Source organism: Acipenser ruthenus, chromosome 6, assembly GCF_902713425.1.
Source record: "Acipenser ruthenus chromosome 6, fAciRut3.2 maternal haplotype, whole genome shotgun sequence".
NCBI lineage: Eukaryota > Metazoa > Chordata > Actinopteri > Acipenseriformes > Acipenseridae > Acipenser > Acipenser ruthenus.
In genome coordinates, this window is record NC_081194.1 from 37,144,006 (window position 1) to 37,169,262 (window position 25,257).

At 41.6% G+C, this 25,257-nt stretch overlaps 1 protein-coding gene across 2 annotated transcripts in view; it reads right to left on the reverse strand.

Moving 5' to 3' along the window:
* Positions 1-25,257, reverse strand: part of LOC117411587 (EMILIN-1-A-like) — a 130,100-nt gene that overhangs the window by 51,919 nt on the left and 52,924 nt on the right. Inside the window, exon 3 of one of the 2 annotated variants that reach the window (XM_034019245.3) lies at positions 3,369-3,583. In XM_034019245.3, the coding sequence (XP_033875136.3) occupies positions 3,369-3,583 (215 nt within the window). Of the gene's footprint in view, positions 1-3,362; positions 3,584-25,257 lie in introns of both variants that reach the window. The other variant, XM_034019244.3, reaches the window with a different exon arrangement.

Sequence of the window (25,257 nt, forward strand, 5' to 3'; positions counted from 1 at the left end):
GGATGTTTTTGCATTGTCTCATCGAGCAGATACAGAAGTTGAAATTGTTACATATTTGCTTTCCTCCTGCGTATCTTATTCTTCGCCCGAATTTATCTTCTCTTGTGGATTGCTCGGGTGGGGCAGAACAATGGATGGAGTTGGGGATCGAGATTCTGTTAGAGAAACGGGGAGCAGTGATGCAGACTGCTGATCTGGAAGTTGATGCTATGGCAGGTTTTAGGCAGAGAGAGGTTGAGTGGCCGGTGGAAGTGCAGACCCTGCATGCGTTGGCTCTGAGCGCTGAAAAGCCTGTTGAATAGGTCTAAATCAGGTTGTGCCCAGTGGATGATGTGGTTATCTGATACCAAAAAAGCTGCTGCTTTTTCTGAAAAGGATTTGTGATAGTCAAAAAAACATGGTCCCTCCATACCTGACAGACAGCTCCACGATGTAGAATTCATAAGAATCCAGTTCTTGCCTGTGGTTCGGGTATACAGAACATAGCACATCTCTAAATATAGCGAAGGCAAGGACGAATTCCCCCAGGGTAAGATTCTTCAGTAATCTGGGGTCTCTGGATTTCAGCGTTACTGATAAATCTCTGCAATCCACTACTCTATGGCCCAGAAATTCCGATGTAGCCATCAATAGAGAAACCAGATTAACGTCCATTAACGTCCTTACCTTCAATTATACTGCGCCGAATCTGTGGGGATATTGAGTGACGACGGACAGTAGTTGAGGCGACAGAACCATATGCCGTAGCAGATGCAAGGCTGTAGACCAGAGGCTCTATCGTAGGGACCGGGGTAGGTGTAAAACCAAAAGTGACTATAGCTGTTGCAGTGGCTGTGTTTATGGCAGGAATGGAAGAGAATATTGAAACTGCAGAACCTCGTTTCTCTTGCTCGATGTTGGAAACTTGTTTATCCAAATTCCTGAGTTTGGTGTTAACTGAAGATAAGGTATCCATGATTGGTTGCGTGAATACTTTTATTTAATTGAAAATGCAAGAATGTTCCTGTTGAGTTTCGCTGGCTGGAGCGGCTGCCTGTTGGTGTGATGTGCTGACAGCGGGAGTAGCTTGTTGAAAGTCCAGTCCTTAAAGTACAGACATTCAGGATAGATCCTGAATTTGGAGCCGCTTGGATCAGCAAGGATTAACTCCTTGAACGGCAGGTAATGGAATGATATCCTGCTCGGGAAGCACTTGTTCGGATGTTGCGGGAATGTCTGATAGAGGGAAGAGTTGTGGGCTGATCAGCCCCCGGGCTGAAGCTGTCGGAGAGTGCTCTGATACAGACATGAAGTGATCTTCAAAAACCTCTGAATCTGTGGAAGAGGTGTGCGTGTGGCAAGTACTCCATACTTACATTTTTTCTTTTATACTTTACTCTGAAAGACATTGCTGGGGGTTTTGCTATCTGCTTAGGTTCACAACCAAAAACGCAAGACAGAATAAAGGTGTGACTAATGGTTTAAATAGGAAGTAGATTTGATTGATGATAGGAGAACAAAGGCTAGGGAAGAGCCTAGCTCCCGCGCCACGAACTACACTTAATAGGTTAACATATAAAATTCCCAATGCCAAAAAAACAACAAACATCAGTGATTTTACAGAGTGTTTTCCTCCTCCAAAAATGTACAAACTGATGTAGAGAGTGCAAAAAAAAAAAAAAGAGAGAAGTGAGAAGTGGCTTAATGAAGTTCAGTGGATGGAAACTAACCCTCAGCGGACAGAAATGTGATGCGTTGTCGTTTTTACCCAAACCTTGCTGACAAAAACCAGTATTTACTGCAGGTGTAGTAAAAAACTTCCAGTATTTGAAAAACACAAGAAGAGTGCAGCAAATCTTAGTCCTGAGTAAAGTTGCCACTTGACTGATGGCAACAAAAAAATAAATGAAGTACAGTACAAAGCTCTTAAATATTTTTCTACTTGCATTTCATGAGCCAAACATGCACGTCCTATTCACAATTATAAATAAGATATTGTACTTTTGAAGTGACTGGGTGTGAATGTTGGACGTGCTTATCACAGTGATACAGTGGGGGTGCACAAATGATTAATACAATTGCAGCTGATTAATTGTGCATTGCAAGAAAAACTGAAATTGGCCGATTTCTGGAGTCTGCTTTTTGATGGGTCAGAAGGCATAGTGTACATTGTGAGTGTGTCGAACTGGGGAGAGCTTTCTTACGACTTTCTTGGTCTTATTCAGCTTGATGGAAAGCACTCTGCTCAGGACATTGTAAATTGAATTGTAAACCTGTTTAAAGTTTCGGGATTAGGGGATGTATGGATGAAAAAACTTGTCAGTTGCTCGGATGGGGCACAAATTAATTTACTTTAACATAAGCATTTAATGATCAAATTCTGATATGTTGTAAAGAAAACATTACCCTTTTAAAATGATTCCTACGCATTTTACTGCAGTTTTGACAAGCGGTTTACAGTGAGGGATGGTGTTTTTAGAGGCCCATATTTTACAAGAAGTCACGATTTGCTAAAATTCAAGATGTGAATTAAAAGGCTCTTTTAATGGTTTAAAAAATGTCTTGTTTCAGATATCTTTAAGTTAAAGTAGGTTCAAACTGATTAACAAAATTCATTTAGATTTCTGTATGTTTAATTAAAAAAGTACGACGGGGGTGTTGCTGGATGGTGGTCTGGGCCCACATCCAACATGATGTTGGCACCTTTTATTTGTAGCCAAATTTCTCATGACAGACCTGCCCTTAGGAAACTATGTCATTTTGGTAACTCATGGTCATTTTTAAGAATGTAGACTTCACGACAGAACCCAGACCCTGAGACCGAATGGAAAAGCTGGAGTCTCTGGGTAAAGCCCAGAGGTTTCGCAGGTCTGCCTGTCACTCAGAACAGGAATGAAAGAACAGACAGAAGGTCTGCCTGTCACTCAGAACAGGAATGAAAGAACAGACAGAAGGTCTGCCTGTCACTCAGAACAGGAATGAAAGAACAGAGAGGTCTGCCTGTCACTCAGAACAGGAATGAAAGAACAGAGAGAAGGTCTGCCTGTCACTCACAACAGAAATGAAAGAACAGAGGGAGTGATTCGGATTCTGCCCGAGATGCAGTGGGCAGACCACGGTCAAGTTCTTCTAATTTTTATTTTGAGCTTTACACAAAGTCAGCGGGCAATTCGTGAATCGCCCAGGCAAATGTACCGCATTTCTTGGTTTGCCTGTTAACATATATAACTCTAGCAATATACCTAAACTCCCTACATAGTTTACCATAATATCAAAAGCATATTACAAAGAAATCGTCCCTTCTATCTGATAATACACTAGGCACAGCTTTGAATGCATTTGATGGGCAATTGTTTTATTACATTCTAAGTTTTATATATTACCTTCACCTTCTATCTGTACATTCCCAGAGTTGGAGCCCGTCTGTCCTGGGCGTACTGGTTTGGACCGGGGCCTAACTGTGGAGATTTGAGTCCCTTGTGACTGGCCTCCTGTGGGTCCTTCACTGCAGTCATCTCCTGAGTAACCATGACAACACTTCCACTCCATCTCAGTAACCATCTTGTATGCCATTTTGTACCTAGGTCTCATATATGTTCGGTACCTGGTTAAGAGAAAGACATGGACATTTAGAGGTTGATCAGTGTGAGAAGGTGCTGTATCAAAGTTCCTATCAGACAGAGAGACAGGCACCATCATTTATTTTATTACTTGGAGAAGAATCTTAAAAAGTAAACTACAGTATGCATTTTAATTGTATTTTAGTTAGTCAGTTGATTAAAAAATGACGGATACCTTTGGAAGTTACCTATCAGTCTGAAAGGTTTTTCCTTGTAAAATCTAATTATATATGAAAAAACATGATATAATTAAATACCTGGCTGTGTAATCAAGACTTCTGTGTATGCTTTCAACATAATATTTTTTGGACAAGCTTCAAGACTTTTTTTCTTTTTTTTTTGGAACCAGTTTTCTTTTCCAAAAACATAGCAATGTGTTTTTTTTTTAATGTTGTTCCTAGAATAACAAGCAAAGAGCTTCTGACGGTAAAAATCTTTGAAGTAAATACCACAATGATGTATAAACACTAAGCGTTGTTTTTTATTCTAATATCATCCACAATTCGTAACTCCACAATGAACAGAAAATATTTACATGGAAACCAAACCCACTATTAGGAAAAAAGGTAGAAACCTGCATGATTAGAATAGTCATTCGTATTTATTTCTTTGTGCAAAAATATATTTCCAGGCAAAGTCATCAATTTTGTGGGCACCCGGCGCACTATACACAGACTAATTCTACTCCATCTGTCTCATCCAATTGTTTTCCTAAATACAATACTACAGTAATTTATTTCTTGGAAGTTTTTCTCTTGGAATGATCTACAGTAGTAACATATCCATAGACACTTTGGGCTGATTTCAATTAACTTTTTTACGGGAAGGAAACATTCAGAAAATGAATGTGGAGCAATATGGAGGAAAGTAGATTTTCTAAATATTGATACTGTAGCGGTCCTGGGAAGTTAGCCCCTGTAGCTAATTTTAAAAGTAATCAGTCACACTAACCCCTGTAGTCACTAGTTTCTGGTCTGGGTTGGGTTGTGGTCTCTGTGATAACACAAGTGAAGGGAGGTGTTTAAGAACATAAGAACATAAGAAAGTTTACAAACAAGAGGAGGCCATTCAGCCCATCTTGCTCATTTGGTTGTTAGTAGCTTATTGATCCCAGAATCTCATCAAGCAGCTTCTTGAAGGATCCCAGGGTGTCAGCTTCAACAACATTACTGGGGAGTTGGTTCCAGAACCTCACAATTCTCTGTGTAAAAAAGTGCCTCCTATTTTCTGTTCTGAATGCCCCTTTATCTAATCTCCATTTGTGACCCCTGGTCCTTGTTTCTTTTTTCAGGTCAAAGAAGTCCCCTGGGTCGACATTGTCTATACCTTTTAGGATTTTGAATGTTTGAATCAGATCACCGCGTAGTCTTCTTTGTTCAAGACTGAATAGATTCAATTCTTTTAGCCTGCCTGCATACAACATGCCTTTTAAACCCGGGATAATTCTGGTTGCTGTTGTTTAGTGTCGGGAGGGATGGAGGTAGGTAGAAAATAGCAGAGCATATCATGAAGAGGATCAACAAGAGCGGCATAAAGACTGTGTTGGCACCTTTTATTTGTAGGTTTTTTTATAGTGTTTTATTTTTGCCGTTTTGTACATTTAAATGTGTGTCCTCCATGTGCTACCATCGCTGGTAGTGTCACGTGAGCTGTCTGTGTTTGTTTAAGAAATAAATCCTGTGAGCCTGTGTGACATAAGAACATAAGAAAGTTTACAAACAAGAGGAGGGTGCTCTGGGTGTGTGTGTGTGTTATATTCTTGAATTTTACAACTATTTTAGTCAAAATGAAAACATTTCCAAAGCGCTGAAATGAAGAAAAAAATAAATACATGCTTGCTGTTCATGTTATAGTATAAGAACATAAGAAAGTTTACAAACGAGAGGCCATTCAGCCCATCTTGCTCATTTGGTTGTTAGTAGCTTATTGATCCCAGAATCTCATCAAGCAGCTTCTTGAAGGATCCCGGGTGTCAGCTTTGACAACATTGCTGGGGAGTTGGTTCCAGACCCTCACAATTCCCTGTGTAAAAAAGTGCCTCCCATTTTCTGTTCTGAATGCCCCTTTATCTAATCTCTATTTGTGACCCCTGGTCCTTGTTTCTTTTTTCAGGTAAAAAAAAGTCTCCTGGGTCGACATTGTCTATACCTTTTAGGATTTTGAATGCTTGCATCAGATCACCGCGTAGTCTTCTTTTTTCAAGACTGAATAGATTCAATTCTTTTAGCCTGTCTGCATACGACATGCCTTTTAAACCCAGGATAATTCTGGTCGCTCTTCGTTGCAATCTTTCTAGAGCAGCAATATCCTTTTTGTAACGAGGTGACCAGAACTGAACACAACATTCTAGGTGAGGTCTTACTAATGCATTGTAACGTTTTAACATTACTTCCCTTGATTTAAATTCAACGCTGTTCACAATATATTCAAGCATCTTCTTGTCCTTTTTTTATAGCTTCCCCACATTGTCTAGATGAAGACATTTCTGAGTCAACATAAACTCCTAGGTCTTTTTCATAGATTCCTTCTTCAATTTCAGTATCTCCCATATAATATTCATAATGCACATTTTTATTGCCTGTGTGCGGTACTTTACACTTTTCTCTACTAAATGTCGTTTACCATGTGTCTGCCCAGTTCTGAATGTTGTCTATATCATTTTGAATGACCTTTACTGCTGCAACAGTGTTTGTCACACATCCTATTTTTGTCATCTGCAAATTTTACAAGTTTGCTTACTATACCAGAATCAAAGTCACTAATGTAGATTAGGAATAGCAGAGGACCTAATACTGATCCCTATGGTACACCACTGGTTACCTCGCTCCATTTTGAGGTTTCTCCTCTAATCAGTACTTTCTGTTTTCTAGATGTTAACCACTCCCTAATCCATGTGCATGCATTTCCTTGAATCCCTACTGCGTTCAGTTTGAGAATTCATCTTTTATGCGGGACTTTGTCAAAAGCTTTCTGGAAATCTAAATAAACCATGTCATATGCTTTGCAGTTATCCATTTTCAATGTTGCATCCTCACAAAAGTCAAGCAGGTTAGTTAGACACGATCTCCCTTTCCTAAAACCACACTGACTGTCTCCCAAGATAGTGTTACCATAGTAGTAGTTACCTGGTTCGGTTTTGTCTCCCTTTTTGTGGCTCGGTTACGTTTGCCCGTATCCTCCTTTGTAAAAACTTGTGAAAAGTAATAATTTACTATATTTGCTATTTTTTTTTCTTCCTCTATGATTTTGCCATTTGTAGACATTTAACCTCCTCTTTGAATGTTCTCTTGCTGTTATAATATTGGAAAAAAAATTTGGAATTGGTTTTAGCCCCCTTAGCAATGCTCATTTCTATCTCTCAAACTTCCTTTTTGACTTGTGTTTGCAGTTCCAAGTACTCTTTCTGTGTACTTTGTTCTTGGTCCCTTTTAAACACTCTGTAAAAGTGCCTTTTTTCTCTGAATATTTTAGTTTTTTAATTGATCTATTAAACCATTTTGGCAATTTTGTTTTAGATTTGTCTACTTTTGGGATGTCGTAATTGTTTTGCACCTCTGTACTACATTTAAAAAAAAAAAAGCCATTCTTTTTCCGAGGATGTTTTCTCTATTTTACTCCAATCTACTTCTGTTAGTCTCTGTTTCATTCCTTCATAGTTTGCCTTCCTAAAATTGTAAACCTTAGCTTTAGTCATTACTTTGGGGTTTTACAAAGCATTTCAAATGAGACCATGTTGTGGTCTGAGTTTGCCAATGGTTCTCTGACCTCTGTGACATGTCAATTCCAACCTCTGCACACACACACCACATGTAATGTATTTTTTTTTTTTTTTTTTTTAATTATTATTTGTATTCTCTTTTATTATTCAGGAAAACAATACAATCTATTGTTTAATCCAATGGTCTCTTGCTGTCTCAAACATCATTAAAACAAGTGTGGAGACACATGAATAAATTCAGAACGACTGGGGGTGGGTAATGGGTTGCCTTTAATACCACATTCAGACATCTTGTTTAGTAAATATCTTGGTATACCTAAACAGATACATTTTCCTCATCAAATACCACTCATGCAAAAGACTTTAGTGGTCAAGATGTCCCAGAAGTGCTATGATACCCCAAATATTATCTGTTTACTAACAATTAGTAAAGAGAAATTAAATCTTTAACTGCTTTAATCAGAAAATGCAGTACATTGGAAAATTACTACAGCTTAAATTCTAAACAGCTTTTATAACAAGCTGAAATTCAGGCTAGCTGATTCAAACTCGGCACCATTCTGAGACAAGGGCGCGGAGTTAACAAAGCACACACAGGCACCACACAAAAGCAAGGCAGTCCAAACAGTGGAGAGTGGCAGTGTGGGAGAAGTGTTTGTGAAAAAGTGCAGAGCAGTTTAGAAGCAGTTTGAAAGCAGGTTGACAGCTGCAGAAACTCAACTTAAACTTACAAAAAAAATTAACATGGGCTTCAAGCCAGTAATCTGTGACACCTGCATGATGTGGGAAATCTGAGAAAACCCAGCAGAGCTAAACAAAGTGTTTGTAAAGTGCTGCAAGATCCAGGACTTGCTTCAACGAGTAAGTATGCTAAAAATGGAGCTGCACGAAATGAGATCACAACAGGAGTTTGAGGAGCTGGCACACCTGAAATTCTTTGCACCCCTAACAGACAGAAAGCCATCAGGGAGATAGAAGAGGGTCGAAACAGCTGGGTTCAGATAGGCAGTGTAAGGAAATTTGATAGTCCATATTAATATTTGGGACGTATGGTACTTTCAATGGAGAGACATTGAGCACAGAGTTTAGGTGGGGTATTTTGGAATGCAGGGACAGCAAATATGACCATTTATGGGCATTTGTGGAAATAATCTCAGAGAATCTACAGATGAAAAGGCTTGGCGACTGGCCACGTACACAGGTTTAGGTGGGGAAGGGTCTCAAATGATGTCATTATAGGGGAGTGTTCTATGTTATTAAAAAGTGATTCCAGCCATTGTCTGTGGCACAGATTCCATCTGCTGTGACCCAGAGCATTTGTCTCTGCTTTCTTCAAATAATTATATTCTTGTATTACACCAATAAACATATTTTTGACATTCACTAATATTGTTTTTCAGTTTTCATCATTTTTTCCTTACAGCAGAGACAGGGAAAAAAAAGAAAATGTAGTCAAACACAACCACCAGAAATCAAAATGTCAACAAATTTGACCCACTTCAAAATTTAGATGATCAAAACCAGCATCAAGAGAACGAAAAGAACAACTTCCAGGACCCCATAAATGCTGCTGGCCAGGCAGCAAAAATGATTGTCGGGGACTCCATATTGAGAAACACAGCAAGTTCAGTGCATAGTCTGGACCCCCTTACAACAGCAGTGTGCTGCCTTCCAGGAGCCTTTTTCACGCACATCACTGAGAACGTGGACAGGATCCTAGAACGAACAGGAAACAACACAGTAGTAGTCATCCACAGCGGTACAATCAACATTGGAAGAGACAGACCTAGATCCCTGCAAAACAAATTCAGAGCGCTAGGAAGGAAATTAAATGGCAAGACCAAAACCGTGGTATTTTCTGGGATACTACCAGCGCCTTGCAAAGTTCCATACGGACAGCTGGAAATAAATAATCTAAATGCATGGCTGAAATCATTGCGCACATAGGAAGGCTTCACCTTCCTGAACATTGGACCACATTCTATAACAAGGACTATCTATACAGGCGGGGCGGACTGGCTTAAATAAAAAGGGAACCAATCTATTCTGAGAAAGGATCCTCGAGGAGGTTCAGAAACCATTTAAAACTAGAAAGTTAGGGGGGAGAAATCAACAAAAATAACAAAGGGAGACTACATCAAAACATGGGCAACAACTCAGGTAAGATAGCCATTAAATGTATTTATCTAAATGCTAGAAGTTTCAAAAACAAAATGAACTTGAAGCTACTGCACTAATAAGTAACTGCGATGTGATAGGTGTTACAGAAATGTGATTATCTGAGAGTGATGGAGACGAATAGAATATTATTGGGTATACACTGTATAGGAAAGACAGGCAGGACAGAAGAGTCTTGAAGCCCAGGTGTTAAATCTGGAAGAAACAAACAACGCAGAATCAATATGGGTCAGAATAATGGACAAAATTTCCAAGTTCATAATAATAGGGACATGCTATAGACCACCAAATTCAGATATCGAGCAAAATAATCTTTTATACAAAGAAATTAGAAATGTGTGTAGAAAAGGAGAAGCCATACTAATGTGGGATTTCAACTTTCCATATAAACTTGGATAACCTAGTGGGGAGCAAGACAGCCAAAATTGAAATGGTAGAAATGACAAATGACTGCTTCCTAATGCAATTTGTCAAGGCACCAACTAGAGTGGGGGCATGCCTTGATTTAGTCTTTTCAAATAACAAAGACAGAATAACCAAAATAGAGGTCAGAGAACCATTGGCAAACTCAGACCACAACATGGTCCCATTTGAAATGCTTTTTAAAACCCCAAAAGTAACAACTAAAGCCAAAGTTTCCAATTTTAAAAAGACAAATTATAAAGGAATGAAACAGAGAATAGCAGAAGTAGATTGGAGTAAAATAGAGAAAACATCCACAGCCACAGGCCACCTGCGAGTACCACCTTTGACAGAATACAGCCGTGCCATTTGTATATCCACACCGCACTTCGTTGCGTTGTAAAGTGCAACAGTCTCTGGCTTTCATTTAGCATCAGTCCTGATGGTCACCGATTTGTGCAGAGAGCTTAGAATAAGCTTTTTTTTTTTTTTTTTACACCTGTACACACTCAGGGTGGCACAGTCGTTCTGCCTGAAGAGTGTACTGGAGTGGTGACATTTCGTCCTTTGCCCAGGTAGGGGAAGTCTCACCAGCAGGGCGCATTTTGTCCTTTCCCAGGTAGGGGAAACCATTTACAAGGTATTTGGAATCCACGTCAGCTGCAAGCCAGAATTTGATGCCAAACTTGTTTGGTTTGTTGGCCGTGTACTGTGTCCAGCGACAGTGTGCCGTTGTGGGAAACAGCTGCTCATCCACGGTGATGTTAGGTCCAGGCTTATAGCAGGTAATGCTATTTGTGATGAAGCTGTCCCAAAACTCTGATGCCATGGCAAATGTGTTTGCAATAAGTCCGGCTGCTCTTGTTGTTCTCAAATCAAAACTTATGAATCTCAGGATTTCCCGAAAGCGATTCCGTGACATTGTTTTCTTGAAGAAGGGAAGACCCCACTTTTGTGACCAGTAGCTCTCCACATAAATGCTTTTGCCTGCATATGCAATTCCTCCAAAGACAGTTCCCAGGGGTCAACATTCAGTACCCGCTGTACCTCTGCCATGGCACAGCGCTGAATGTGAAGCAGCAGTTGCATAGAGATCAACAACAGAAATGCACAGAGTGGGGTATCGATGTTTCGTTTTGCGTGCGGCGTTGGGCCTGAAGCTTCAGACAAAACATTTCCTGATGTGCGTTTTCTCAAAGCCTCATTACTGGGATTTATAATTTTCCAAACTGTCCCATCTTTGCCCATCTCCTGAATTATGCTATGAAAAGCTGATGCAGCAGGTGTAGTTGTCCTTGGTGCTGGTGGTGCTGAAGCGGCAGATGCAGGAGGTGCTGCAGGGACAGCAGCTGTTTCTCCAGTACTGGATCTGGATCGGCCATGACCTCTCCCCCTGGTCGGCACTTGTTGTGTTTGACCTGCAGGTAAATCTGGCTCAGTGTCCTCACTTTCACTGTCGGAGCTGCTGGTTTCAACAGTCCAGGTTGCGTCGCTGTCGGTATCACTCACCCCGACACAGAATATCCTTAAGCCAAATCTTGTAACAGTTCAAGCACTTCTTCCGTATTCAGTACTCGTCTTTGAGCCATCTTCTCAGTCAGTATACAGATAATAACGAATGGAGTGCCCACAGCAGATTCTAATAAACACTACCACCAGCCAGCCTGTCGCCAGCCCTACATCTAATACAAAAAAATTAGCATACATGATCAAAAGGTGACTGATCAAGGCATTGATCACAACACCTGGGTTTGCAACGTTCTCAAGATTGAATTACAAAGGACAGTTACAAACTTGCTGAGCTCATTCAGAGGACAGGTAGGTGAGAAAAAAGTAGTGTAGCTATAGCACACTGTATTGTGATTCAATGTGTATATTTTGTGACAACTGCTAATAATAATAATAATAATAATAATAATAATAATACTAAATTATGTGTATAATGGCTTTCATTACTGTGTCACAGCACTCGACACAAGGCCGTAACCAGCTATGAGGACACCAAGGTCATGACCGCGGTTGTTTTTGCACCACGTGACACGAAGGCTCATAAAAATCCCAGTAAAATACATAAAAATAGTTCATTTAAAGTGTTTAGTACAGTACATGCAACAAAACATAATTCCATTGAATAACCCCGCTCTCCCATTCAAGTAGCCTACACGCTTCCAATGACAATGTTAATTTTTTATTTTTTACTAGCCTGCTGTGCAGATTCGCCGGTAAAAAAAAAGTAAATAGAGTGCTTTCATTTTTCAACTGGCGTTCATCTGTTACACCAGCAGCTGAGATGAGGGTCTGCCTAAGTAGGGCCAGCCTAACATAACTATCGCCTAGTCTAAGTTTATTCAAATGTCATGAACATTTAGTGTGTTATCTTAAATATAGCCTTAAGTTACGGTTATTCTAAGGCAATAAAGAAAAAATATATGAAAATGTATTTGTTTAGGATTATATTTTATGTACAATTTTGCAAAAACGGCAATTTAAGAAAAAGAGATTGCTATATTTTTATTATTTTTTGCTGTTGTTTTTTTTTTTTTTTTACTTGTTCAAAGTAGTAGTTGTGCTTGTGTTGTGCAAGGTGAACAATTGGTCTACTACAAAAATTAAATTTGGAATAAAAAAAAAGATGCTTGTACATGTAAATGAAAAATGGCAGTGTTTGATTTATTTTACTGTACATTAACTTAAGCAGAGTGAGACCCAGAGTTAATTTAATTCACAGCACAGAGGTAAACGGGGCAAAAAATAAATACAAATGAAGGTTTATTTAAATAAGCTATGTGCAAGGGAGTGTTATCCCTTCTGTTACAATTTGCAGTTTTATTTGTACATAGACTATGTACACATGTATATATGCTTAGAAATTAATATCAGACTATGTTATAGACTGGTTGATATGAATTTCTAAGTGTGCATTTCCTGAAATACAAACCATTGAGCAACAGTTATAATTGTTAGTTTTATTTACTATTTAAAATGTATTTTATGCAGCTATAGAAGATCAGCATAGGACGCACACCAAGAGGGCAGTTCAGGAAAGAGTTCAAGTAGGAAGACGGCACTTTGGACTTTTTCGGCAAAATTCAGTGCAGTGTATTCAGGGTTATATTCAATAGAAACAGAAGCTTCTGCAAATCACTTGGCTACTGCAGCAAGATTAAGGAATTCAATAGAATAAGAAGAACATAAGAAAAGAACATAAGAAAGTTTACAAACGAGAGGAGGCCATTCAGCCCATCTTGCTTGTTTGGTTGTTAGTAGCTTATTGATCCCAGAATCTCATCAAGCAGCTTCTTGAAGGATCTTAGGGTGTCAGCTTCAACAACATTACTGGGGAGTTAGTTCCAGACCCTCAATTCTTTGTGTAAAAAAGTGCCTCCTATTTTCTGTTCTGAATGTCCCTTTATCTAATCTCCTTTTAGGATTTTGAATGTTTGAATCAGATCGCCGCACAGTCTTCTTTGTTCAAGACTGAATATATCTTTTATAATGTAATAGTTACAGCCGTAATGACTTAGCTAATTTTGGGATATACCCAGCCTCTGACCAAGCTTCTGCAGTCTCCTTGCATTGAAATTCTATGTGCATATAAAGAAGCAAAAAATGTAAAGGATGTAATTGTCATGCAATGCAGTGAAAGTGGCTTTAGGGCAATCTACTCTAAAGCTGTTGAGATTGCAGCCTCTGTAGATGTGGAGCCAGCAAAGAAGCGCATTACCTCAAGACAACAACACGGACATAATGTCCCTTCACAAACAACAGAAGAATATTACAGGCTGAATCTTTTTTATCCCTTCATTAATCATACAAGTCATGAAATGGAATCCAGATTTTCAAACTTTGCAGAACCAGCTCTGCTAGCTGCATATTTAGTTCCTACATCTCTAGAGAAACTTACAAAGGAAAAATGAAAACTTCTAAACCAGCGGTACCAAGATGACCTGCCTGATCCAGATTGCCTTGAACAGGAAATTGAAAGATGGAAGCACAAGTATACAAGCAGTGGCAGTAGAACAACCCTGCCTTCAACTATGGAGGAAACCATAAACCAGTCCAACATGATATTCTTCCCAAACATCCATTGCATGTTAAGCATGCTTCTAACTTTACCAGTGACAACCTGCTCCTGTGAACGCTCCTTTTCAGCTCTTTGAAGGCTTACGACATGGCTTAGTGCAAGCATGACCGATGAGCGATTGTCTGCACTTGCTATGCTGCATGTGCACAGAAATGAGAGATAGAAATCAATATTGCTAAGGGGGCTAAAACCAATTCCAAAATGTTTTTCCAATATTATAACAGCAAGAGAACATTCAAAGAGGAGGTTAAATGTCTAAGAGACACAAATGGCAAAATCATAGACAAAGAAAAAAAATATCAACTATATTAAATGATTACTTTTCACAGGTTTTTACAAAGGAGGACACGGACAACATGCCCCACATGTCAACCTGTTCCTATCCAATTTTAAATAACTTTAGCATAACAGAGGCAGAAGTGTTAAAGGGACTAGGAGCTCTTAAAATAAACAAATTCCCTGGGCCAGATGAGATCCTCCCATACAACATGGTCTATTTAGATTTCCAGAAAGCTTTTGACAAAGTCCTGCATAAAAGATTAATTCTCAAAATGAACGCAGTAGGGATTCAAGGCAATGCATGCACATGGATTAGGGAGTGGTTAACATGTAGAAAACAGAAAGTACTGATTAGAGGAGAAACCTCAAAATGGAGCGAGGTAACCAGTGGTGTACCACAGGGATCAGTATTAGGTCCTCTGCTATTCCTAATCTACATTAATGATTTAGATTCTGGTATTGTAAGCAAACTTCTTAAATTTGCAGACGACACAAAAATAGGAGGAGTGGCAAACACTGTTGCAGCTGCAACGGTCATTCAAAATGATCCAGACAACATTCAGAACTGGGCAGACACATGGCAAATGAAATTTAATAGAGAAAAGTGTAAAGTATTGCATGCAGGCAATAAAAATGTGCATTATAAATATCATATGGGAGATACTGAAATTGAAGAAGGGAACTATGAAAAAGGCCTAGGAGTTTATGTTGACTCAGCAATGTCTACATCTAGATAATGTGGGGAAGTTATAAAAAAGGCCAACAAGATGCTCGGATATATTGTGAGAAGTGCTGAATTTAAATCAAGGGAAGTAATGTTAAAACTTTACAATGCATTAGTAAGACCTCACCTAGAATATTGTGTTCAGTTCTGGTCACCTTGTTACAAAAAGGACATTGCTGCTCTAGAAAGAGTGCAAAGAAGAGCAACCAGAATTATCCCGGGTTTAAAAGGCATGTCATATGCAGACAGGCTAAAAGAACTGAATCTATTCAGTCTTGAACAAAGAAGACTACGCGGTGATCTTATTCAGACATTCAAAACCCTAAAAGGTATAGACAATGTCAACCCAGGGGACTTTTTTGTCCTGAAAAAAGAAACAAGGACCAGGGGTCACAAATGGAGATTAGATAAAGGGGCATTCAGAACAGAAAATATGAGGCACTTTTTTGAATTTTGAATGTCTGAATCAAATCACTGTGTAGTCTTCTTTGTTCAAGACTGAATAGATTCAATTCTTCTAGCCTGTCTGCATACGACATGCCTTTTAAACCCGGGATAATTCTGGTTGCTCTTCTTTGCACTCTTTCTAGAGCAGCAATCATAGTGAGGTAGCTGTTGATGAGGGTAATAATAAAATTGAAACCTTTATTGCAAGTTGTAGGGACTATTCTGGTAGACCTATCCCACTCAGGGGCTGATTTCTAATAATCTTATTAAAGTTTCTTTAAATACAGCCTTTATCCTTTATCTCAGTGCAATAAAATACATGTAACTCTACTTAATGTGCAGTCCCTATCTAATAAAGCTATTTTAATTAGTGATCTCATCACTCGCTAAACTTGGATTTTTATTTTTGACTGAGACCTGGCATAGTGTGGATGATTTTATCTATCTATATATATATATATATATGTGTGTGTGTGTGTGTGTGCCCGGTGAGATCCAGATATCAAGAAAATGTCATTTATTTTTTTACGAAATGATTTGCATACAAGTGTACTGGTAAATTGAGAACCTATAAATAATGTATTTACTCTCTGAAATAATACTGAAAAGAACTTCCTTTTAAAATCCTGTTGTACGTATTCACAGGGCAGCAGTGTGGAGTAGTGGTTAGGGCTCTGGACTCTTGACCGGAGGGTCATGGGTTCAATCCCAGTGGAGGACACTGCTGCTGTACCCATGAGCAAGGTACTTTACCTAGATTGCTCCAGTAAAAACCCAACTGTATAAATGGGTAATTGTATGTAAAAATAATTTGATATCTTGTAACAATTGTAAGTCGCCCTAGATAAGGGTGTCTGCTAATAAACAAATAATAATAATAATAATAATAATAATAATAATAATAATAATAATAATAATACTTTAATTGCAGCCTCACCCTCCAGCTATACTTTTATCCAGCAAGCACGTGCTGGAGGGCGGGGAGGTGGACTAGGTAGCATTTTCTTTGATATCTAGAATTGTAAACAGAATAGTTTTGGGGAATTTTTATCCTTTGAATCTTTATCCTTCATACTTGATAGGTCGACTCCCTGTACTTATGGTAAATATCTATTGCCCACCTAAACCAAGACAATCTTTCTTACAAGACTATACTATCTGTCTATACCACTAAATATGATAAGATTCTTATACTTGGAGATTTTGGAGATTTACTGCAGTTACTGAACATGTTACCAATCACAATGACTTCCGCATGGCCAGTCTTCGGGGAGAATTTGTCATGTGCTTAGTGATGTCATTGCCCATGTCATTGATGATGTCATATGTGATGTCAAGTGTGACAGGAAACATACACAAGGGTGCAGAGTTAAGGTTGTGTGGCTACCTTAATTTGCAATTTCCTAACCTTTTGGACATTTGCAAACACACCTTAACGTTACTTTAACAAAGTTTTTGCCATTGAATATGTATATTTAATTTGTTGTTGCACTCTCAGTTGCCATGCCCCTCATCTGATTTAGTTCTACATTTAACAGTTATAAAAGAAGCCAGGTTTAATATTAACTGCTTCCATAAAGCAATCAGGTATTAAGGAAATGTAAAACTGTATGTGTATATTATTGTCATCGGTACCTTGAACTAGTGTGACCTCGGTAGAATTTCAGCTCTGGTTACGGCCCTGACTCGACAGGTGTATATAATATGTTTTTTCACTATGACTTTGATTCTATTACAAAGCCCAGACTAAATTGTCAGCTGTATTGTATTTATTTAAATATGTTGCATAAACTGTGGGTCTGGCGGTTGAAAAAGCAAGTGATTTAACTTATTCATTTTTACGATTCTGCAGCTGAAACACTGTATGGGTATTTAATTCAGATATTTAGTAACACTTAAGAACGTTAGGTTACTTACCGTAACCCTGGTTCCCTGAAAGAGAAGACGACAACCAACATTAAGTATGGGATATCCCCTGCCCTAGAGGTAGGTAATACTGAGCTCTCTATATCAGAGCTGCCGAAGGCCCCTTCCTGTGATGACACACTCGGTCCCGCCTACCGAGGGTACCAAACCGTCACTCATTGGAAGATCTCCCTCTTTTTCCACCGAACCCGTGAGGGCGACCGGAGCGACCTCATGGTTGGTGGTCGTCTTCTCTTTCAGGGAACCAGGGTTACGGTAAGTAACCTAACGTTCCCTTTCAAGTCGAAGACGACCACCAACATTAAGTATGGGATAATGTATACCAGAGTCGTCATGAGGGAGAAGGAACGGCAGCATATGAGGGACGCACAAGCGCTGTCTAACCCAGGTTAGCGGTGTGAACTTACACCCTCAAGGACCCTTGTGCCCACAGACGGCACAGCAGGATCTACAACATTAATGCAGTAGAATCTGGTGAAAGTATGCAGCGTAGCCCAGCTAGCCACAGTACAAATGTCAAACATCGAAGCGCCCTTAAAAAGGGCCCACGATGTAGCCAACCCTCTAGTCGAATGCGCAGCTACTCTACCAGGTGAGGGTAACCCAGCACCATCATATGCAGTCAACACCGTGTCTGCAATCCAGTGTGACAGACGCTGCTTAGAGGGGCTGTCCTAGGGTCCGTGTTCCGTGACAGACAAAGAGCTGGTCAGATTGACGCAGCGCTCTTGTCCTAAGCACATAACATCTCAATGCCCGCACTGGGCAGAGAATATTAAATCTCTCATCCTCCATTGAAGCAACGGAGGTAGATGAAAAGACTCCAGTTCCACAGACTGGTTAATGTGGAAAGCTGTAATCACCTTGGGGAGGAAAGCAGGGTTGGTGCGCAGCGACACTCCGCTTCCATCCTCCCACACGCGCATGCAGGAGCTGTGCACAGACAGCACCTGCAGCTCACTGATCCGCTTTACGGAGGTGATAACTAAGAGGAAGATACTTCAGCTCAATGGAGTTTAAGGGCTCAAACGGGCCTTCGTGAGAGCCTCTAGTACAATATTAAGGCTCCATTTGGGGAGAACAGTCCTCCTAAGAGGGCGTAATCACCCTGCGCCTTTAAGGAAATGGGTAGCCAAAAATGCGCACCCGGAGACATAGAATCTACGGGGGCATGGCAAGCAGAGATAGCCGCTGAATACACCTGCAAGGTGGAAGGTAACCTTCCATCACCAAGCAGTTCCTGCAGGAACTGCAATATGACTGGCCTAGAGCAAGTGATGGGGTCATGGTTTCTAGCCAGACACCAAGCTTGAAAATACTTCCATTTACAGGTATACAAAAAACCTAGTGGAGTTCGCCCTAGCGCTCTGCATGGTACCTACAACTGCGTCCGATAGCTCTAGGGCTGTCCTAGGCGAGACACTGTCAGCTGACGGTGTCTGTCGTGCTTGGGTTGCAGCCTAAGGCTCTGAGCCACACTTGGATCGGGCGCTTGTGGAGTAACCCTAGTTGGGTGGGTGATGAAGCCGAGGCCATCAGACCCAATAGTTTTTAACACAACACCAATTATACTGTGAACCCTTGTTGAATAGGGCCAGACAGTTGCAAATGGCAGCCACTCTGTCATCCGACAGGTAGGCTTGCACTGTGTGGGCCACTGCTCCTTCCTGCGACTGGGCAGATCAACCAGTCGTTCAGCTAATTCATCACCCTGATCACTTGCAGCCGCAAGGGAGCTAGGATGGCATCCATGCACTTTGAAATGTGCGGGGGCTAAGGAGAGGTTGAACCACAGCACAGAAAACTCAGGACGCTCCCCTGTAAGGCGAAGTGAATATACTTCCTGTGCACTAGACGAATAGCAATGTGGAATCCGCGTTCTTTCAGTCCAGTCTGATAAACCATTCGCCTGGCCGGACAGCCTGGCGAGTACGGCAGATGGCAGCGCGTAACATCCGGGGCAACCACCGTTGCAGGTCGGGGTCCGCTCCGGGGCCGGCGTTATTGGCTGAGCTAGGGCCACAGAAAGAGCTTGAGCCTGCTGCCTGGCCAGGCCCAGCGCCGCGTACAGCTCAGCCGTGTACTGAAGCACTCAGGCACCAAGGATGCAGATGCACCGAGGACACTGAATGAGGTAGAATACAGTACTGGTGCACCAAAGCATCGGGGCACCGAGTGCAGGTGTTATTCACATGCTGTGGTGCTAAGCACTGAGGCAGGGAGCATCTAAACACTGAGGGCGCCCAGCCTTAACCGCATGAAGTCAACACAACCTGGGGTAGCGCAAAGCATACAACGGGGTGGATACCCAGACTCGAGTGGCTGCGGTAGGCAACCAGGAGAGCAGTACAGGGGAGCGCACGGTGCTGCACCATGGTGCAGAGCGGCGATAATCTGGTTCTGGACCACGTGCAGTCACACAATGTGGATAATAATAATAACGTGGCAGCGCATAGCGTATGCCAGGGTGGAGCACAGGCTCAAGGAGCTGCAACCTGTTATTTCTTAACTGCAAAGGCAGTAACAGGAACATACAGGCTTATACCCAGCCATTCAGCTATGGGAGATACACATTCACCATGCCAGGAGGGTGACCAAGAGCGCAGAGTAGGCGGGCTGAAACAAGCCGGAAGATTCATCTCAAGCGTGGGACACAGCAGAGCTTATTATTTATTTCTAACTGCCGGGCAGTAAGAAACAAATGCGCACACACACACACACACACAAACACACACCACAGAAGCTGTGTGGGTAAAAATATCAGTCACCACGGCAACACGGTTAACTGATTTTGTTTTGTTTCTCCAGCCCACCGAGTATGCGGGCTGAAGCAAGCCTGTGTATGCAACTCAACAGCAGGGCGCAGCAGAGCTGCCATTTGATATCATACTACATTTTATTTATTTATTTATTTATTTATTTATTTATTTATTTATTTTTCTAAACTGCAAGGCAGTAAAGAAAAAACACATCTCACACACACACACAACAGCAAGGTTGTGAGGGTAAAATAGCGGTCACCACGGCAGCGTGTGTGACTGCTTTTAAACAGCGCACCGAGTAAGCTGGCTGAGACAAGCCAGCAGAAGCCGCTCAACAGAGGGGCCAGCAGCGCTGGGTCTCGGTGGAAATAACGCTGTATTATTTTTTATTTCTAAACTACAAGGCAGTTAAGAAACGAAAATAAACCCCCTCCACGCAAGCTGTGCGGGTAAAAATAATAGTTACCACGGCAATGCGGGTAACTGATTTTGTTTTGTTTTTACCAGCCCACCGAGTAGGCAGGCTGAAACAAGCCGGCGTAAGCATCTCGACAGCGGGGCTCAGCATAGCTGGGTCCCAATGGAGGAATCGCGCTTGTATCGTTTTTTATTATTTTTAAACACGCAAGGCAGTGAAATAAAAACACACATACATGCACACAACAGCAAGCTGTGAGGGTAATAAAGCAGACACCACGGCAACTCGGGTGAACTGAATATTTTAAGCGCACCGAGAGGGTGGGCTGAGGCAGTCCAGCAGAGTCAATTCCACAGCAGGGCACGGCAGAGCCAGGGCCCGGTGGAGGAACACGTGTCTCTTTTTCTTTTAAACTGCAACATTATTATTTTATTCCTTAACAGACGCCCTTATCCAGGGCGACTTAATAGCAGAGGAAAGCAGAAAACAGTGATCGCTGTAAGGCTTTCAGCAGACTGCAATCGCAAAGCGATGTAGGCTGTTAAGCAGAAAAAAGAGCATAGTAACTGGAAAGGGGTGTCTAGCCTGGACTACGTGCAGTCACACGACCGGGGCAGCGCGTAGCTTCGAGCACCTGAGGCGCTATGCGCCCTGATGTACTAAGCACTTGCCTACCGAGCACCATACGTCCTGTGGGTATGATGCGTCGCAGGCTGTACAGAGAAGGACCCCGATATGGTGCTGACTCTGTGCATTAGCACTGAGGCACTGCTCGCACTACATTGAACACTGGTAAGTGTTAACGTAGTGTGTCCACTCACTAGCGTTACAGCAAGGTATGCTGAGCCCCGTGCGCACCGAGTATCCTGTTTTCACAGATACTGTGCAGCACTGTGAGCTATGTGCCAGGTTGAGCAGTGCTTACGCAATAACCCGTGCGTCCCAAGCACACTGTGTACTGCATTCGAGATGCTAGGCAGAGAGTCCTGAGACAGGACGTCTGGCTTGTGCATAGCACTAAGCACTGCTTTCACTGCGTTTGACCCACAGGTACTAACACAGTGTAAATTTCGCTAGCGCTACAGCTAAGGCTATTAACACTGCTTACCCTGCGCCGGGTACCGTGGGCACAAGTGCACCGTGTACTACGCAGCGTATGGGCACTAGTGTACAACCAGCTACACCTGCACCGTGTAATATGTACACCGCGTGCAGCGCTTGAGCTCGCGCAGCGGGAGCGTAAACTGCATACCCTGCGCTCTGTGCGTAACTTTTTGGAAGGAGCAACGAGCACCTGCGCGTTATGTGCGCTTTGAATACACTATGTAACACCATTTTTGTTCCTGGGTAGTAAGTGTTATTTCCTAATTGCTTATGCCTCAAAAGTATAGAAAATGGCTATTATTCCCCACAAACTTTGCTTTTGTGACCAGGACAGTGATATTTTGAAATTTACCTATTTCCAATGAGAAAACGGGCGAATTTGTGTCTTTTCGTTCACATAAAGTCAGAAAAAAATAACATATGAATCCAAATTAACATGTATTTATACTAAAGTAATACAAAAAATACTACAAAAGATTTAGAAGTGAGTAGTTTTTCGAGATTTACGATTATACTGTAAATCACTTTCACGAATCAGCTCCCAAATGTAGTCTCCCATCATGTTCTCGTTATACTGTCCTTCATTGATAGCTTATCCAGGAGCCTCAAAGCCGTGCTGCTCCATAATGGTAACAAGTACCCGTCTCTTCCCCTGGCTCACTCGGTGCACCTCAAAGAGGATTACAACAGCATCAAGACCTTGCTGGACGCCTTGAAGTATGATGAGTACGGCTGGGACCCCAGAAGGTGTTGATGCCACCACTGCACATCAAATTGGGCCTTATGAAACAATTTGTCAGAGCTCTAGATAAGGAGTCGGCAGCCTTCAAGTACCATCAAGACTTCTTCCCTAAGCCGTCTGAGGCAAAGGTCAAAGCCGGTGTCTTCGTCGGACCACAGATAAAGAAGATCCTGGAGTGCAATGAATTCCCCAAGAAGCTCACTAGTAAGGAGAAAGCGGCTTGGAACAGCTTTGTCACAGTGGTTCGGGGCTTCCTGGGCAATTACAAGGCCGAAACTATGTGGAGCTGGTTGAGACTCTGGTGAAGAACTACGGCACAATGGGCTGTAGGATGTCCCTCAAAGTCCATATCCTTGATGCTCATCTTGATAAATTCAAGGAGAACATGGGAGCGTACTCGGAGGAGCAAGGCGAGCGCTTCCACCAGGATATACTGGACTTTGAACGCCGCTACCAAGGACAGTATAACGAGAACATGATGGGAGACTACATTTGGGTGCTGATTCGTGAAAGTGATTTACAGTATAATCGTAAATCTAGAAAAACTACTCACTTCTAAATCTTTTGTAGTCATTTTTGTATTACTTTAGTATAAATACATGTTAATTTGGATTCATATGTTATTTTTGTCTGACTTTATGTGAACAAAAAGACACAAATTCGCCCGTTTTCTCATTGGAAATATGTAAATTTCAAAATATCACTGTCCTGGTCACAAAAGCAAAGTTTGTGGGGAATAATAGCCATTTTCTATACTTTTGAGGCATAAGCAATTAGGAAATAACACTTACTACCCAGGAACCATAAAAAAAAAAAAAAAATAATTGTTACACGGTGATATCATTCTGCGTACTGGGAACCAAGTACCGTGTGCCTTATGCTCCTAAGCTGGCGTCGGATAATACGCAGCCTGTGTCAAGAGAATCAGGCTATGTGTGCGCCGCGGTACCACAGCACCGGAGAGGACGCTACGCAAAGTGCGTACACAGACCGCGTGGTCAACACACACACCTGGTCAGCGCAAAGCGTGTACCGTGGGGGACAGAGGCCGAAACCGCGGTGGGTGAAGTTTTTGTCAAGCAAAAATTACAGTTTATAAGAAGGAAGGAAAGAGAGAGAGAGAGAGTACACCGAACGCACATGAACCAACTCACCGCAGCGGTCAGGTTCGGCCGGCGACTCCGCTCGGACGGGGATATGGCAGTACCTAGCCCCGAGGAAGGGAGCGCGGCTGGGTCACTCAACAGCGGAGATATGGCCAGGCCTGGCCCCAAAGAGGATACTTGTGTAACTCTCTTTAGGAAAAGACAACTAGCAGACAGCCGCTCACATACGACAGACAGCAAAAAGAGAGCGGCCCACCAAGGGGGGGGGGGGGGGTGTTGAAAGACAGAAAGATGAAAGACTCTGTCTTTTTCAAGAGTCGTTGATTCCAGGAAAGCAGCAAGCCAGCTTTCAACACGAATGCAAGGAACTACAACCGACCCGAAACGACTCGAGGGCTCTTCCTATCAACACGCTCAGTTCTAGACACAGAGGTCTTACCTTACCGTCTTGAGAAGGAAAAAGAGGGAGATCTTCCAGTGAGTGACGGTTTTGTACCCTCAGTAGGCAGGACTGAGTGCGTCATAGGAAGAGGCCTTCGGCAGCTCTGATATAGAGAGCTCAGTATTACCTACCTCTAGGGCAGGGGATATCCCATACTTAATGTTGGTGGTCGTCTTCGACTTGAAAGGGAACGGACATGCACTAGATATCCACATACGCGGAGAAATTTAAATTTGAATTGCAAAAGCCATTCAAAAAGCAGCTATGGCGGTGCTAGTCTTAATAGATCAATTTAAAAAATATTCAGAGAAAAAAGGCACTTACAGTGCCTTTAAAAGGGACTGTGACAGGATGGAGGTGTGGTGACGTCAGGCCAGAATGCAGGAACCAAAAACACAAACAAGTACTACAGTGAAAAAGACGCTGCGGCGCCGTTTATTTAAACCACAAAAATATAAATAAAATATTTGAACAAAAACAGAGCTCACAGAGCAAAATAAAATAAACAAAACAAGTCCTGAACACAATACAACTAAACACAGGTCCTTTAAAGTCCAGCTGGGCAGTAGCCTTCACGGTTCCTTTTTAAGTTTAGTTTTTCTTTTCTTTATTTTCTTTCTACTCTCCGCTGTTGCTCCTCCTCTGAACACCCCACCACCTTGAGTGCAGAGACCTGCAGGCTTTTATTTACTGTGGCCGAGGGGTTAACTATCAATTATCTCATTACTCCTCGGCCACAATCTGCACAAGGTTTTTAATTATTCCTGGCAGAGGACGAGTACCCAACCTCACCTCTGCCAGAACACATTTAAACAAACAAAAACAAAACACACACGGCGCTTTGCTGTCATACAAAAATACAGTACAATAAATAAATCATAATACAAACACAAATATGACACAGGGGCAGAGGGGGAGACCCCGTTCTAAACATAAATAAACAAATAAATGTACAGGGTTCCTCGCCCTGTTACAGGGACCAAGAACAAAGTGCACAGAAAGAATACTTGAAACTGCAAGCGCAAGTCAAAAAGGAAGTTAGAAAGAAGTTATCTACATGTAACAGTCTCTTGAGACAGGGGTTGTACCGACAGACTGGAGATCTGCAAACATAGTACCGATCCACAAAAAGGGAAGAAAAAACGAACCAGGTAACTACAGGCCAATAAGCCTGATTTCTATTATATGTAAACTTATGGAAACTATAATAATATCCAAAATGGAAAATTACCTATATGGTAACAGTATCCTGGGAGACAGTCAGCATCGTTTTAGGAAAGGGAGATCGTGCCTAACTAACCTGCTTGATTTTTTTGAGGATGCAAC